The sequence below is a fragment of the Falco naumanni genome, chromosome 2, assembly GCF_017639655.2.
Source record: "Falco naumanni isolate bFalNau1 chromosome 2, bFalNau1.pat, whole genome shotgun sequence".
Taxonomy (NCBI): Eukaryota; Metazoa; Chordata; class Aves; order Falconiformes; family Falconidae; genus Falco; species Falco naumanni.
The window spans coordinates 65,792,275-65,808,441 of NC_054055.1; the positions used below are offsets into that span (position 1 = coordinate 65,792,275).

Sequence of the window (16,167 nt, forward strand, 5' to 3'; positions counted from 1 at the left end):
TAAAAGCTTCTTATGGGTATTGCATAAAAACAAACACAGGCTGAAGGATTTGGAACAGAAAACCAGGTCTGTCTAGATGTCGCTTGTCAGGGTCCATGTGCTCATATCCTTTGCCTAGTCATTCTGGGACCATCTCAGAAGAACAGCGTTTCACCCTTGTGATCCTGTCTCACCTGGTGCGGGGGAATTAAAGCGTGCCTGCAGGCTGAGGATAAAAAAATGAAAGCCAGTGCCAGGTAATCAGATTGATTCCCTTTCTCCCACACACTCATTTTTGAAAGACAGCACATTGCTGTTGGGTTTTCTTGAAGCAAGCTGTGTATCATCCCATGGTTCCCCTCCTGTATGCACGCTCCTCCTGATCCTGTGGTTTGAGCAGAACAAGTTGGAGGTCCATGTCTGGCCACAGCTCATGAGAAATGAGAAACCATGTTCACCCTTGCAGCATCTGAAGAGGAACATGTTTGCGCATTTACTGATTAATGGTTTTAAGGACCATCATGGTAAGGAGGTGAATTTTACGCTGACTGGAGTCATCTGGGCTGAGTTGGTGGCCATGTGCAATTACACAATTCAAATAAGGTGTTATTAGGATCTGATTGCTTTTAGTTACTCTTGTTCCTGTTGACAGCTACCTCTGTAGTAGGTAGTCCTACTTTTGTGAGCGAAAGGAGGTCCAGCCTTTCTGAGCAGAGTCACATCATACTAGTTAGAGCAAAAGAAAGAAAGAAAATTCCAGGCCAGATTTATCTTAGTGGAAATTAAATGATTTTCTATGTAAAACCCTAATAATGATTGGTTTCTTTTTAATTGTAAGGATGTTTTTTCCTATTGCAAAGACTATGGACTCATCTTGGGTTTCTTATATCCTAGATAACTGGCTTAAAGTTGGAGCATAGTCTCTGCAGACACAGAAGCAGTTTTCTGGCTGGAATACAAAACCCTCTCTCCATTCTGCACAGCCATTGTCATTGGGCAAAACTGAGGACTTTGAACCATAACTTGTTTATATCACTTACCTCAAGATGACAGGGACTCCCATTCCTCTTCTGTATCGTATATCAGATAGTTGTTATGAACTGCATCGTAAAGTGTGGCGCATCCGCACAAGTCCCCAGAATTAGCAGTCTCCCTGGATTTGTGTGGGTGAGTGCCAAATCTGCCTTGCATGAGGAAGCTACCCAAGTTCAATTCCCTTAACTTGGGATGTAGGAATAGAAGAGCCAGATTCTGTTGTCCCTTAGTATCTGTTGTAAACTGTGTCTAGATACTGTATGATCAAAATAAGATGTTTAGATGTTGAAGTAGCTTCTCTGGGCTTTCATTTGAAAGGAGATGAATAGGTAATGTGTAAGCTGTGATGGCCACATTAGCAACAACTAATTTTATTGTTTTAGCAGCTGTTAAGGAAGATGAAGATGCGATCCTTTCAGAGACTCGGGGCAGGTGGAAAGAAATTAATGGCTAGGTAAAGAGTCGCAGAGGGTGAAGTAGTTTTCTGACCTGTAATAGCAAAGCACTTGATAAATACCTTCTCCTGCCCTTACAAACACCCCGACAGGGCGAGGCCAGCTGCAGCAGCTGGACAACCCAAGGCCTTTGGCAGAGGTATTAGATGTGCTTCACTTACTTTGTTCCAGGCAACTTCCAGAAGCCCTCTTTAAATGCTGTCTGACATACTTCTAAAATTTCCCCTTCTTCCCTTAACACATCCAGGAAAGAAATTTAAGGCTTGTGAAATTTTGAGCTTGTCACTTTTCTATGCAGGAGGCTGTGTAATATCGTCTTCAAATAGCAACATGGGGACCAAAGCAGCTGTTGGCCTCAGTCAGTGAGCTGTTGCATAAAAGGCAGCGGGAGCTGCTCCTGAGACCCAGCTCAGGCGAAGGGATGCCAGCTCCCTCACCAGCAAGACTGGATCAGATTTTTCTTGGGTTTTTTTTTCATTCCTTTCCATGTATTTCCAAGCTGCTGCACCTCAAGCTGATACTTTCAGGGAACCATCCACAATGGCGCTGGGTTAGAGTTCAGCATTTTGTGTGCACAGTCTTCCCAGCTCCTTTCCCAGGCACACTTTCCAGCTTCATCCATCACTTGATTACTTGGCCATTCACTATCGCAAGCTGTTTCTGTGGCTCTTTGGAGCTGGCCTTGGCTTTGATATTCTGCAAATGTTGTATCCTCAGGAAATCCAGCCTTTTACTGCAGACCCTCTGCTGTCCTTCCAGAAGGTACATGCTGCCCTACTTCCCACCCTGCTTTGTTGAGCACTGGGGATGCCTTGCTGCCCTCCTGCCCCAGTTGGCCACTCACCCCCCAGGCAGTGCCTTCACCAGCTCTCAGCCATGGCTGCTGGAGCCCCTGTTACCTGGCTCATTCTCGAGCATCCTTGTTTCCTCCTTTTTCTCCTTGCTTTCTTGGTGGATGATCTGCTCAGCAAGCAGAAACTCAGCTGCCACCTCTCTGTGGATAATCCAGCTCAGTAAATGCACATTTAAGAGAAAGAATCTTTTTTTAAGACAAAGAAGGATGACTAGTAGTCTTTATTTTCCAAACTGGCTGTCAGTTTACTTAATACCTCTTTCTTTGTCATTTGGCTGGAGCTAGCGTTGCTCTGCATTGCTAAAAGTTGGTTAAGTGTGTAAGTGATGTTTGGCAACCTGGGCACCGTAGGCTGGCCCCACCGCAGGCTCCTTTGTACCAGAGCAGCTACTCATTGTGCCAGCCTGGAGGGATGGCAAGGGACTGGTTTGCTGGTGGGGCGAGGGGCTGTCACATGTCAGCCAGAGGTTAAAAGGCAGAGGGAAGAATGCAGAGTGGGTTATTTTTTGAGGGGAGCATACGGGGCTGGTGGGTGCAGTGGGGTGAGAAGCACAGGGGTGGAAAGTTGTTTCAACATGAAAAAATGCTGCATGTTGTGTGCCAAAGTAGAAGCTGCATGGAGCTGCTGCCAGCCCAGCAGCAAACTCCCCTCCTGCCTCACAAGCACTGCACCCGTAGCCCTGCCAGCTCCAGGGAACAGCTCAGTTATTCCCTCACCTTTTCCCTGGCAGTTTTTGGCTGGGTCAGCTCCCAGAACGGGTGCAGCATTCCGCTCTCCTAAGCAGTAGCACCCACGCTCACTCCTGTGGTTGTAGCCTCTGCGATGTCCCTGGCCGAGACAGCCTCCAAAGGCAGCAGCAGCGCAGGGGCAAGGGGTGCCAGGGGTCTCTGCTGAAGCATGAAACATCCGAGCCCAAAGCCCAAGCCTTTTGAGAAATCTGGGGGCAGCATTACACCTAGACAAAGCCCCGAGAGGCAAAAAAGCAGCGTGGTGTACGCAAAAGGCAGGCTGCAGGACGAAGTGGCAGTGTTTCCTCACCCAGCCTAGCAGCGTAGCACGAAGATGAATGAGTTCCTCAGCCCTGCGCAAGGAGGGACGGAGTTGCAGCTGGGGCAAAGGCAAACCACAAGGAGCTCTGCCAGTTCCTCCGTGGCTCTGACCTGTGGCCAAAATCGCCCACAACAGCAAGTCTGTGTAGCAGAAAGACGGGAAGGGCTGGCTGCACTACAATATGCTTGCTGGGTATCTTTGCACCCCTCCCCAGGTACTGCTGCCGCCGCCTGTACCAGCAGCAGCCTAAAGATGGTGGTAGAAAATCAAGGATCAAGTTTTGCATTTTTGTCGTGACAGGTTTTTACTCAGATTAGCCAGTTTAGCGCTGAAATATTATCTTTGACAATTCATTTGAAGTGAATTGATTAATCGCCTTTCAGGTTTTTATATTTATTCCGTGCACATCAATTGACAAGACAGCGAGGTCCTCACCTGCATTTAAGACTACGGATTTACCAGTGGTGCTGTTGTAGCTGTGATGGTCTCAGGACACAGTCAAGAGAAGGTCTGTAGTAGAGTTAATATTTCTCATTATCAACTGAGATAGGTGGCATAATACAGACAAATTTGGGACACACTGCCTTTACTGTAAATCTATTTTGCACTGCCTTTTCTATGTCTTTTGCTTCCTTTATTATCTGGGTATCTTTAGATATCCTTCTCAGACAGCAAAAGAAAAGAATGAAATAACCCGCATCAAGATCAAAAAATAAAATGTTAAGCACTTGTATTCAGGGCTGGTCACAAAAAAATTATCAAAAATATTATCTCCCCATCTTCTGTTTCCTCTTTATGAGAGTAATGTTCTATGGGGATACAGAACTCAGTCAAGCGGGCAAGTAATTTTCTCCTGGAAAGAAATAGTTCTCTTTTGAGGTCTGAAACCCACATAATTTGCTTTAAACCTTAGCAGCATGATATTCGTATATTTATAGATTAGTACAACAGAAACAGGAAATCGTTATCTTGATCACAGGCTTGGCTTGCTTGTAATTAGCCTGATAAATGAATGATGGCAAGTTACTATTGTTATTGAAGATTTAAATTGAATCTTCTGTAAATTCATGAGGGAGCTTGTTTCTAAACCTTTCTTAACTAGACACAGCCTTGTCAGCTTACTGAAATGATCTCTTATGGCCTCTTTGAAATAGAAATCATTGATTTATTTTTTTTAAGTTGTTCCTGAGTGCTGATTAGAAAATTCGGGCTTAAATGACCAGCAATGTGTTGGATTGGCTCAAGATGCACAGTTCCCAATAGCTTCCATACCTTCTCTTCAACCCAAAATATGAAACTAAAAATAGCAAAATTGTAGGAGTTTTTCTTTGAAAAGTATCAGTAGGAAACAAAAGAAAAATAAAGATTGGTACATTCTGAAACATCAGTTCATGTCTTCCAGGCTAATGTTTCTGCTTTAGATTTTTTTTTTATTTCACATTGCTAACATTTTTCATACTTTATTTCAAGAAAAAAAAATTAAACAATTTTGGCATATCCAAAACATGCACTAAAAAAACACCCTGAATCACATTTTCTGAACAGCTGCCCCCAAACTCATTCCAGTAGCACCCATGAGCAGCAGGGGTGCATGTTTGTGTTAATATGTATTCACTTTTAATTGAACAGTGGGTTATTTTTCTTGGAATTGCTCAGAAAACATAAGCCAAGGCTGAAGCCTGTGCTGACAAGGAGGTTTATAGAGCAGAATAGCAGGGCCATTCTCGTGAACCTACAGCAAGACCACACAAGAAGGATGGCGAAGTAGGACTTAGGGATCTTCTGGGGAAGAAAACCTAAGGAACTGACACTTGCTCCCCTGGCTGGAGTCTAAGACAGTAAGGAAGGGGAGCTCTTCTTTAAAAACACAGCTCTAACCAAAGAACTAGCCCAGCAGAAGTTAGTAGAAAACAGCTTTGAGACAAGATCTGTGAATGTGAAGTTCATGAGCAAAGAGCTGCTGAATCCTCAGTGACCCTCCTCATAGGCATGGTCACCCCTGTCATCCCTGATGAAACCTAATCACATAAATTTTTCTTGGAAGAAAGACTGTCCCTGTATGAACTGATTGTTGTCCCCAGCACTTGGGCTTCTCCCTGGGCTCTAAAACTAGTAACTGTTTGGCTGTGTTCCCAAGCAATAAAAGCAAAATATTTCATGTTTAAGGGATGCCAACAGAGGAAGGAAGGCGGAAGGAAAATACTGCATTAGTCCTGAAGGAGGCACAGGATCTGCACGCTACGAGGGAAGAAGACAAGAAAGTGATGGGGTGGGTGCCCTGGTGCAGAGCTGCTGTGATGCCACTGTGGGGTGGCAGCCAGCCCACCCTCCCTGGCAGGGAGCTACCCACCCAGCCTGAGGAAATGTGGCCGGGGAGGGTGGGCAATAGGCACAGAGCCAGGCTGGCCGCAGGTGTGGGAGGCACAGCCTCGTGCTCTGATTTGCCTGGCTCATTTAGCTGGACGGGGCTAGATCTTTCCCCAAGCAGACGAGACAAAGAGCTAACAAGCTTTGGTCTTGCTAAGCTGAACGTGCCCTTGCTATTTTGAACTCGCTGCCATAGGCAAGTGACTAAGCAGGGAGGATCATGTTAGCAGGCTATGAGGTGTGGAGAGGGCTCCCCAAAAGCAGAGATGGGGACAGCATGGGGCTGCTGTAGCTCCTTTTGTATTCCAGTAACTTGCCTCCTCCCTCTGTCCCGGGACAGGACCTGCCACCTTGACCATCCCGGGAACTGGGCTGCTGGGAATTAGCCAGGTTGCGATCCAGGGAAGTGCCCAGATGCTCCCTCTTGGGAAAGCGAGTTCAAAGCAGAACACCCAGCTGTGCACATCGCCACTAAATAGTAGCACCGCATGTGGAGAACAGCTGGGAGCCCGGCTCTCCTAAGCAATCACGACTGCTGCAAGGAGTTACACCAAGTGTTGGCAGCAAAGTAAAAATCCAGCTGTTGCTTTTCTTTGCTGCAGCATTCAAATGCAGAGCTGAGCCTCCTTCCTTTTGACACTGGAAGGGGAAAACAGCCCAGAAATACTCCAGCTCTCAGGCAACGCTTCACTTCTCATAGGCAAACATGCTCTTTACCTCACTGCTATCTTAAGTAAATATTTCCCCAGGAATGTTGTCAATTCTTTAGTCTGATGCCATTAATTGATTTCCATTAAATCAGAGGACTGATTGTGTTCCAGATAAAACATTCCCTGCAGATCAGCCCCTCAAGCCCCTATGTTACTAATGAAATGTTACGTGGGTCAGCTCAGCATCTCTTCAACTGGTACAACTTGTGCTGGCCACATGGGCCTTGCAGTAAAGATGGAGAGAAACAGTGAAGGGTGTCTCTTGCTGGTTAATTAGTGTCTCCAAGTAAATTCAGCTAGAAGTGCAGTGTTTCAGCTGGTGACAGAGAAATGGGAAAAGACAGATGTCAGTGGTTCGATCATACTCCAAAGCACTGGAAGGCTGTATCTTGACTGCCAATTCAAGATAAATATCACGTCACTGCTCCCTCCGCACATGGCAATATGGCCAAGTTAGTGCCGGTCATAGTGCCGGACCCGAGGTCCCAGCACTTAGGTTTCTCATGAAACAGGCATGTTAGATGGAAAATGAAGGCCTGGGGTAGCAGCCTGTGTAATCAGCATAGCCTTTGCACAGGTCAGGAGAGCACGCTTCAAAACCAAGTTCCGCGCTTGTTTGAAAAGGGCACATTGCAGGATTTGCTCAGCTCACTGGGCTGTCATGGATCTTTTTCTGTTTCCATGACTCGCCAGCCCCTCCTCTGGCTCCGATCATTTGAAGCTGAGCTCTTTGGCCAAACAGTACTTGCTGAAATGTCAATACGCTACCAGGACGCCAGCTTGCAGGGTTCATCATGGTTTCCAGGCAGTGCATGGCTTTGTTCCTCTGCTTCCTGCTACTGATTCCTCTTTCTCTGGATGCAGGTATGTTGTAGGATATGGCTGTAATCGTGTTTACTGGCAATGGACTTCTCTCCTGTTACTCAGACATAATTTTCATTGCAAGTTTTGAGCACTGTTGCATGTTTGTCCTGCCTCCAGTTGCGCCTGTGAGTTATTCTAAGGTTCTTGTTTGCTTTCAGTGGTGGCATCCACACACTTGTTTTGCCAACTAAGGAAAAGCACCTCTAGACTGTTAAATGAATCTGTTATCTCACCGGGCAGACAGCAGGCAAAATATCAGCTGTCTGCCCACTACGTGAAAAAAAAAGGAACTTGGATTTATTGTTCTTTCATATTGAACTGTGGCATTTTTCAAAGCAAAGAATCAATAGTCAGTCATTCTGCTGTTTCGGTAGCAGTAGAAGGCAGCGAGGTGGTAGCTCTTTCGTGGCTCCAGTACGCGTCTGAAAATCAGCTCCCAGATTAACAAAGCAGACCCAGTGCTTTCAGATTCCCAGCTAGCCATTGACTGGGTCTCCTGCACTGCAGTGAACAAAGCTGGAAAAATAAGTAGCAAAGTCAAAAGCATTCCAATGTAAATAAGTGGAGAACGCCAAAATGAAAGCGGGAGGATGTCCCCAGCCACACGCCCAGGCATGGTCTCTGCCAGACTCTGTGCCTGTGCACTGATACTGTCATGTAACTGCAGTGTAAGGTTAATTAAAAGCCTTTAAAGAAAGCCATATTAATGCATACAGCCCGACTTTAAAATCATGGCAGAAAGACCCAGCTGCCACTCCTACACTGAGTAACTGTTTATGAAGCACCCTGGGAAAAATTCAATGCATGCCGCACGGTATTTTATTCCTTCAAGTAACTTTGAAATATAGAGACAGTTACCACTATATTGCATGTAAATGATCAAATGTTCTGATTAGACACAACTGTTTGGAGACATCTCACCAGACTGGAATAAACCTTCCTAGTATTTATGTGTGTACGTCGGTGAGGACACACGTGTCTTGTTCCTCAGCAAATATCTCAGGGCCCTTCCAGCAGGTAGGAGGCAACTCCTGCTCTCTCGGGGGTCATTTAGTGGAGAATGTCCCAGGGGAAAGGCAGGTGATATGCATCAGCCTCAGTCCCCAAATCTACCCGTAATCCCAGGTGAAACAGTTAAAAGAACCGAAATGTAAGTTACTGTCATGAAGCTCCAGAATCTCCTACTGACACGGAGGAGGAGGAAAAAAAACCCCAAAACGTAAAAAAAATTCACAAATGAATTATTTCAAGACTTGTTCTGTGTAGTACATGGATCAAAAGTACATCACAGTACTGGGACTTCTTGTTCCTTATCCTGAATTACACTGGGAGAGCACAGCTGCGTGATGTGCTTGTATCCTGAAGCTGAGGAGCAGGTCAGCATGGTGGCAATGGTATCAGCTCTTTCGGTGCCCATTTCTGTCAGCTGCAAGTTGACGTAGCTCTCGGAAGCGAGCTCTGCTGATATCTGCTATCAGACCTGTGCACCCAGTGACCTTCGAAAGCATGGTGGAGACACACGGGGAGAAGGCCCCTGCGAATGTGGTCTATGGTGCTGGCAGCAGCTAGAGCCATCCACAGGCTTCACCGGGAAACGCGAACACCATTGTCCAGTCTTCCTATGTACCTTAACGTAGCCTTTTTTACAGAATAAAACTAAAGATACATTGAAGCAGTGGGTTTAAAATTGTGGTCTACAAATAGTGGGGTAAATCCTTTCTACAGGTCCAAAGAGTGCAGGTGTGTGAGATGACATGTGACTGGGTGAAGGGATGACTGTGGTTCACCTGCCACAAAGTGACTTACTGTAGCAAGTACAGAAAAATCAGGTGTTGCCACGTACGTCCTGCTATGTAAAGTGACACAGGCTTTTCAAGAAGAAACCGTGCTGTGCATGTTAAGACTGACTATACGACATAGAACGGTACCTCGAGAGTTGCTCACATACACCACCAGCGCAACATGCCAGCTTCTCTTAAGTTCTGGGCTCTGTAAAACTCATGTGCTGCCACTTTACCTGACAGGCAGGCCAGAGAAAGGAGGCTCTTTCACATTTGCCCATTTCTGTTCTAAAGTGTCCCAGAAAAACCTTGGGAAGCAGAAAAGCTTTCAGGGGAATTGGTCCCCCCATCCTCTCTGTCTGGAGAGCACAGCTGTGTAACAAACAGAGTATGCCGCTGTTTTTCAGTCTTTCTAAAGCAGGAAGAGGCAAGCAGCATTTTGCAAAGGCAAAGACGAGCCAACAGCATCTTCGAAGAGCTAAAACTGGGGTCACTAGAGAGAGAATGCATGGAAGAGAAGTGCTCGTTTGAGGAAGCAAGAGAGATTTACCGTGATGAAGAAAGGACAGTAAGTAACACAGGGCTGGGTGAGTGCTCACTGTCAGGTGGACTCCCCCTACTCAAGGGTGTGCTTTCAGACTTTAAACCACGAGAGCAAAAAAAGCGCAGTGTGTCCTGCTGTTTGCATCTTTCTCTTACGTTTACAGGGGGACACGCAGCAGTAGTGATGCTCTCAAAGTTGTCTCTCCAACCCCCCAGTAATTCCTGACCTGACAATACCTTAAATTATTGTATTGTGCAATTTCTGTTTCAGTCAATCCCACCTCAACTATACCGGAGGTTATTGATTAATAACCTATTTGTGTGTGTTACACAGTGCCCTTCTCTATTGGTACATGAAAATCATGTAGAAAACAATGTAGAATATTTTATGGATATCAACTTTCATAAATTATAAAGGCAAAAGGGGCATCACTGTGGCCATCTGTAACTCTTCCTGTGCGACACAGGCTGTAGGGCTTAACCTGAGTTAATTTTTCTTTAATTAAATCTCACATCTTTTTCTTCCAGAAAGAGTTCTGGCACATCTATTACGGTACGATCATTTGGGATGTTCTAACAGCTGTGAAAACACTCCTGCTGCTGCAGCTCCACATGAACCAGACTGACACTGAATGTTTTTACAGACCCTAACCAGTGTGACTCCAACCCCTGTCAGAACGGCGGGAGTTGTGATGACCAGTTTCAGGATTTTGTTTGCCGCTGTCCCATCGAATATGAGGGCAAAAGCTGTGAAAAAGGTCAGCTCTGGCATCGATAACAAAATAAAAGTGTCTTTATTAACTCAAATGCAAGGCATTGAGATAAGCAGTAGCAACCATTAACATTCTGCATCATTCTAGCTTTGACAGCTACTGTTCACACTGCCTGTGGTGCGTGATGGACCGAACCAGCTGGCAGTCAGGCACTGCAAGGCAGCAAGATAATTATTACTCTATGATGATGACTTCATAAAAAAAAAAAAAAAAGAAAAAAAAAAGAAAATTGCCTTTTGTCCACTGTCTGAGAGAAAAGGAGGAATTTTTTTTGCCCTACTCAAATGCTGAAGTTACTTTGACTTAGAAGCTTGGTACAGTAGGTGAATGAGAACTACACTGCATACGCGTTGTACAGAGCCAGGGTGACAGATCCAGCAGTTAAGGAAGTCAGTATATGTCTTCCCATCGATTTCAGTGGGCACCCCACACTGAGCGTTACACCTACACCATCAGAACATGCCGAGCCCAAACAAGGACTAGGCACTTGTCAAGTCTAACCAGGCAGTCTCAACAGTCATCCCAGGGCATCCTTCCGCCAGGTGGCAAAATACAAAACAGTTATTTTTCAGACATACGTTACAGTGGTTACCACACAATCATAAGACCTCCATCCTTTAGACAGTTCAGCTACTGCATAAATGCAGACTGATTTAATTTTAGGTGTGTGTTTCTTAAGCATAGCCTTTTCTTTCCCAGTGCCTGGAGATCCAGGCCTACCTAAGTTTTGCCAAATAAAAGGCACATTTGATGCAGTTGCTGTACATAAATCACAGAAATCTGCTTTGCTGCCTTGCTTCCCTGTCACCATTTCCAGTTGCAATTGACTCATGATAAGCACCAAAATCCATGCTAGGAAAACTAAATGCTCTTTCTCTGACTTCAGCCGTGGCTGACAAACTGAAGTGCATTTACGACAACGGTGGCTGTGAACAGTACTGTACTGATGAGCAGTCTGAAAAACGAGTGTGCTTCTGTGCGGATGATTACACTTTAGCGAGTGATGGCGTGTCCTGCATTCCCCAAGGTAAGATACTGCTAGCCTGATGCCAAGTCTAAGCCAGCTCTGGAAGAAAAGTTTTCAACACGTACACATCAGGGGGTGCGAGGTATAACCCTTAGCCAGCAGCTCCCCACCTCTTCTTCGAGGGTAGAGTCCAGAGCAGTTAAGTCTGGGCTGCTGGTGGGAGTTAGACACCAGGAAAGCAGCTGGCGAAGTGTGCACACTGGGCAAAGAGCCTTTTGGACCTCCCCCTCCTGGCCCCACAGGTCCACTCCTCTGGGACACGGGAAGTTCGAGTTTGAACATCCTACCTACTAGGAGCAAGGAGGGAGCTGAACCCCTGCCTCCTCCTTAGGGAGTGCCTTCACCACTTGTCTAGTAGTGAAGGAATGAGCAGTGGAGACAAGCTCATGGCCAAGGAGCCTAAATACAGCACAGCAGCAGGTAGTCAGGATCTGGGATCAGGCTGAGGGGTTTCTGGTGAGTGGAGGGGCTCTGGGCCTCACAAGTCCTTTTTTGTTTCAGCTTACACCAACACGGGGAAAACATTTTTGGGGCAGCATTGTTTTACTGTTGGATCTCCCATCTGAAATTGTGACTCTGGATTTTATTACCATACTTATTTCAGCACAGGAGTCAAGAGAGGAAGAGGACTGTTAGCACCAAAGAAAACAAGTTTTGTGGCTTTTTTCTCTTCTTTTTTTTTTTTTTTCTTTCTCCCCCCACCCCCATTTGGCAGGACTAGTACACTTTTGGTATTCTTCTCAGCACTATGGCTAGATATTTCTCTCACTCATCCGACAAGGTGAATTCCAATTGGGACTACAGTACTGCAAGTTCATTATTTTTCCAATATGTAAGCTGGCACCTGACTCTATTGCAGATGCCTACTTGAATTGCTTTATTAGAGGGGAGAGACTCCTAGGGACATGAACATAACGGAAAAAGCTGCAGGGAGCATGCAAAGTAATTCTGAGGGGTGATGCCCCCCCGCTACACACACCTCGATGGAGCACTCATGCAGAGAACTGATAATGACAACCTAGCTCTCAACAACAGCAATTTCATTAGGAAAAATGTCTATTAATGTGCTTATCCCTTATTAACAGATTCTGCAATATCATGTGATGGGGAAGCTGCTTTTGTTAAAAGCTGAGAACAAAGGATTCAATATTCCCCACAGGCTTTTCAGCACCTCTTCCCCCACGAGGAAGATGTATTTGTTGCTACTTGCTTCTTGGGGACCAAAATAGCCTTAGTGCTGACAGTGTGTTGCAAGGAGACAAAACTGTGTAACTGCCAGACTGCCAGTCCCTTCACCATCCTCCTGTCACATCTCACAACAGCCCTTTTGAACGTCTGACCTGACCCTGCGCTGCCCTGCATACAGCATTACAGGGTATGGGTTTGTGTTACGCCTATTCTGATCTTACACCAGCTGTCACCAAAGAGCTAGCCCTGCTCCTCCATACCTTGCCTGTACCTGTAAAAGCTTGATGCTGTCTTTGTATCAGCTGAAGTAATTACAGATGCATGGAGATGTCAGATTCAGCCCAGCATAGACCAGAGGGCCCTGGCTCCCAAAGCGATGGAAGGCGGGCGCTCCTCACAGCGTTATCACAGAGTGACTGCTGGATGGAAGGGACGGTGTGTTCACTTACAGCACAGCTACATGGCACACAAATATCCCCAAAGGCAGACCTTCTTCTTGAAAGTAAAACTGTGTTGGGTGAAGGAGGTACGAAAATGCCAAGGCTTCCTCTGCACTGCAGGTCAGTCGCAGGTTCAGTTCTCAGGATTTGATCCTCTGCCAGTCTTCACGTGATTGCTCAGGCTAAAAACAGACCTTAGACTGAGATGTGCAGTCCAGAAGAACCAAGGATGCTCTGGACCCAAGCAGACTAATCACAGTCTGCTGGGAGGTATACCAGAAGACATAGTATCTGCTCCTAGGAGATCTTCAGGTCCACCCACACAAGGGACAGCAAGCTGCATGTCCATCCCATGCTTAAGCCTGTGTCTCACCACGCCACGGATGCTGTGCACTTGGTACAACGGAGTTAAAGTCAGCAGGGTTGCTGAAAAATTTGTACACTACTAAGCTTGACAGAGTCACTTCTGCTCTACAGCCTGCAGCCTACCTCATAGTGCTAACATGTATCTTAAGCAGGTATATTGTTTGCAAACTTCTGTGGTAGGTGAGTGTGTCAATGATAATGTATGGGCCTGCACTCTATCTGTAAAAGCATTTCTGGCTGTTTCCAAACAAAAAGACTACCTACCTGCTGAGCTGCTCTAAATTACTTCTGAGAACCCATGCTCCCAGACTAGAAACCAGTTTTTCAGCTAACATAATTTCACTGAAGACCTTACACATTTTGCTGTGACTCCAGTGCAAAAAGATCCCACTTGCTGCCTTTTGATTGGGTTTGGTTTTTTTATTGGTTTGTTTCTTTCTTTTTCTAGTGAAATACCCATGTGGAAAAATACCAGTGCTGGCAAAAACAAATGCAACTGCACGAGGGAGAATAGTAGGTGGTTTAATCTGTCCTCCAGGTGAATGTCCATGGCAAGTGAGTCTTCAGAAATCTTTCACTGCTTTACACACACACATACCCCTTCTGAAACCACTAACTTAAATTCATTGCTTTAAATGTATTATGTTAAAAATCCATAAAAAGTGCCAGGTCTGGATGCCCAAATTCCCTCTCCATCCATAGCCAGCAGATCTACCTGTTTCAATCATGCACCTTAGCCTTGTTCTGGAGTTCCTGCTTTCCTGGGAGTGGAGTGGTAATAGAGCCCCCTCTTACCTCCTGACCCCTTAGTTCTTAATACCACTGCCAGCAAGAATGTTAGTTGCAGCTTCCAGGGATACACTCTTGGCCATAATAGGCAAAGTTCATACTACAAAATGGAGAAAATGTCAATGGGAAGACTCCCCGTCCTAAATTCTCCATGCAATCAGCACAGTATCCTCAAACACGGTTGCATAAAGAGACAGAAAAAAGTGATATAAACCCCAACTCTACTGAGATTCAGGTCAAGCATAATTTGATGCAAGACGTAAATTTGCTTTATGTTGGCAGGCCCTTATAATACAGAACCAGGTAGAAAAGTGTGGCGGTACCCTGCTTTCCCCAGAGTGGGTGGTCACTGCAGCTCACTGTTTGGAGCATACTTATCCTGTACAGCTTCGGGTGAGGCTGGGTATGTATCTTCCCCTTCTCATATTATCAAGATGTGGTTGTGGTGACAGCTTCCCACCCTGACAAACCAGAGTAAAAGATAAAATGTGCAGGCTTTGCTAGTATAAGGGAATTGCCCTTAAGAAGTGTCAGACTAGAAACCCCCCTACCTCCTCAAACTTCTGAGGAATCAAGGAGCTGCCTGACATGACCTGCGATTAACAACTTTCCAGGTGAACACACAATAAATAATGATGAGAAAACCGAACAAGAAAGTGGAGTTGCCAGGATAATTGTTCATGAAAGATACGTGAACGGGCAAGTTGATAATGATATTGCACTCCTGAACCTGGAAACACCCATGAATCTCACCGACTATGTGGTGCCCATATGTTTGCCTGAAAAACGGTTTGCAGTGTATGAACTGTCCTCCATCAAGTTCTCCACAGTGAGTGGATGGGGACGCCTACTAGATGGAGGTGCCACCTCTTCTGTTCTGATGAGAGTCGATTTGCCACGTGTAAAGACACAAGAATGTGAAAAGGAGACTGATTTAAATATTACAGAGAATATGTTCTGTGCAGGAGACCTGACCGGCGTTAAAGACTCCTGCAAGGGAGACAGTGGTGGACCTCATGCTACAAAGTACAAGAACACTTGGTTTCTGACTGGGATTGTCAGCTGGGGAAAGGGCTGTGCTGTTAAAGGCAGCTATGGGGTTTACACAAGGGTATCCAAATACATCGACTGGTTGAAGAAGAATATGGATTAATAATGTTGAACCGGAGCATTTCTAGACGGTTTTACTGGCCCTCAATCCCTCTGCATCCTTTTCCTACTGAAGCGTTCCTTCATTATCTTAGCTGTGTGATACATGTTGATAGCCACACCGCTACTAATGATCTGAAACGGGCCTAATGCTTACTTGAATATATAAAAAACTTCCTTATCGGTGTTGTTTGTAAACTTGCGTGTCTTGTCAAGCAGGCATGGAATGGCAGTAACAAATTGGACTCAGCATCCCTCTCATTCTGTATTCATTTCTGCTAAGGGACAGAGGTAGATGCTGAGAGAAAAGGCTGTCAGCAACATATCAAGTATACCATGATTATTCCTCCAGCTACCCTCTCAGCTTCTGGTAATCACTGATGTACAGACTTCCTGAACCAGAAATTGCATTAGGTTGAACAGTCATTAATGAACCTGTTGTCCACAAATGTGTGCAATCTCTTGAACACATTTATGCTTCTGGCTTTTGCAACTTCCTATGCCGATGGATCCTGTAATGTAATGTTGCAACAGCAGAAGAAATAGAAAAAAGTGTTTATTTCAACTTGTGTTAAGGTAGCTTTCTCCAACAGCTGCAGTGGCAACAGGCAGATTTGAAGGAAAGGAACTGTAGAGAGCCACCAGGACAAGAAAGCTGAGAAAAGGTTAATTATACATTTAGAGGTCTGCTGGAAAAACTTGATTTTAGTCTTCTTGCACCAGGCATTATTGCAGTATTTTTACTGCACATAAATATTGAGTGTAATATTTAACCCTATATTTATGAGTGGTGAAGA

At 45.4% G+C, this 16,167-nt stretch overlaps 1 protein-coding gene across 1 annotated transcript; it reads left to right on the forward strand.

Annotated features, from left to right (window-relative positions):
• Window positions 1-7,098: 7,098 nt before the first annotated feature.
• Window positions 7,099-15,556, forward strand: F7 (coagulation factor VII). Its single transcript, XM_040584575.1, has 8 exons — window positions 7,099-7,314; window positions 9,503-9,663; window positions 10,167-10,191; window positions 10,283-10,396; window positions 11,298-11,438; window positions 13,881-13,987; window positions 14,504-14,624; window positions 14,836-15,556. The coding sequence occupies exons 1-8, from the start codon at window positions 7,245-7,247 to the stop codon at window positions 15,372-15,374; spliced, it is 1,278 nt and encodes a 425-aa protein (XP_040440509.1). The 5' UTR covers window positions 7,099-7,244; the 3' UTR covers window positions 15,375-15,556.
• Window positions 15,557-16,167: the final 611 nt, after the last annotated feature.

Coding starts and splice junctions, on each gene's coding strand:
- F7 (XM_040584575.1), top strand. CDS start 7,245: ATGGTTTCCAGGCAGTGCATGGCTTTGTTCCTCTGCTTCCTGCTACTG. Junction 10,397..11,297: donor GGGCAAAAGCTGTGAAAAAG/GTCAGCTCTGGC, acceptor CTCTGACTTCAG/CCGTGGCTGACAAACTGAAG. Junction 11,439..13,880: donor CGTGTCCTGCATTCCCCAAG/GTAAGATACTGC, acceptor TTCTTTTTCTAG/TGAAATACCCATGTGGAAAA.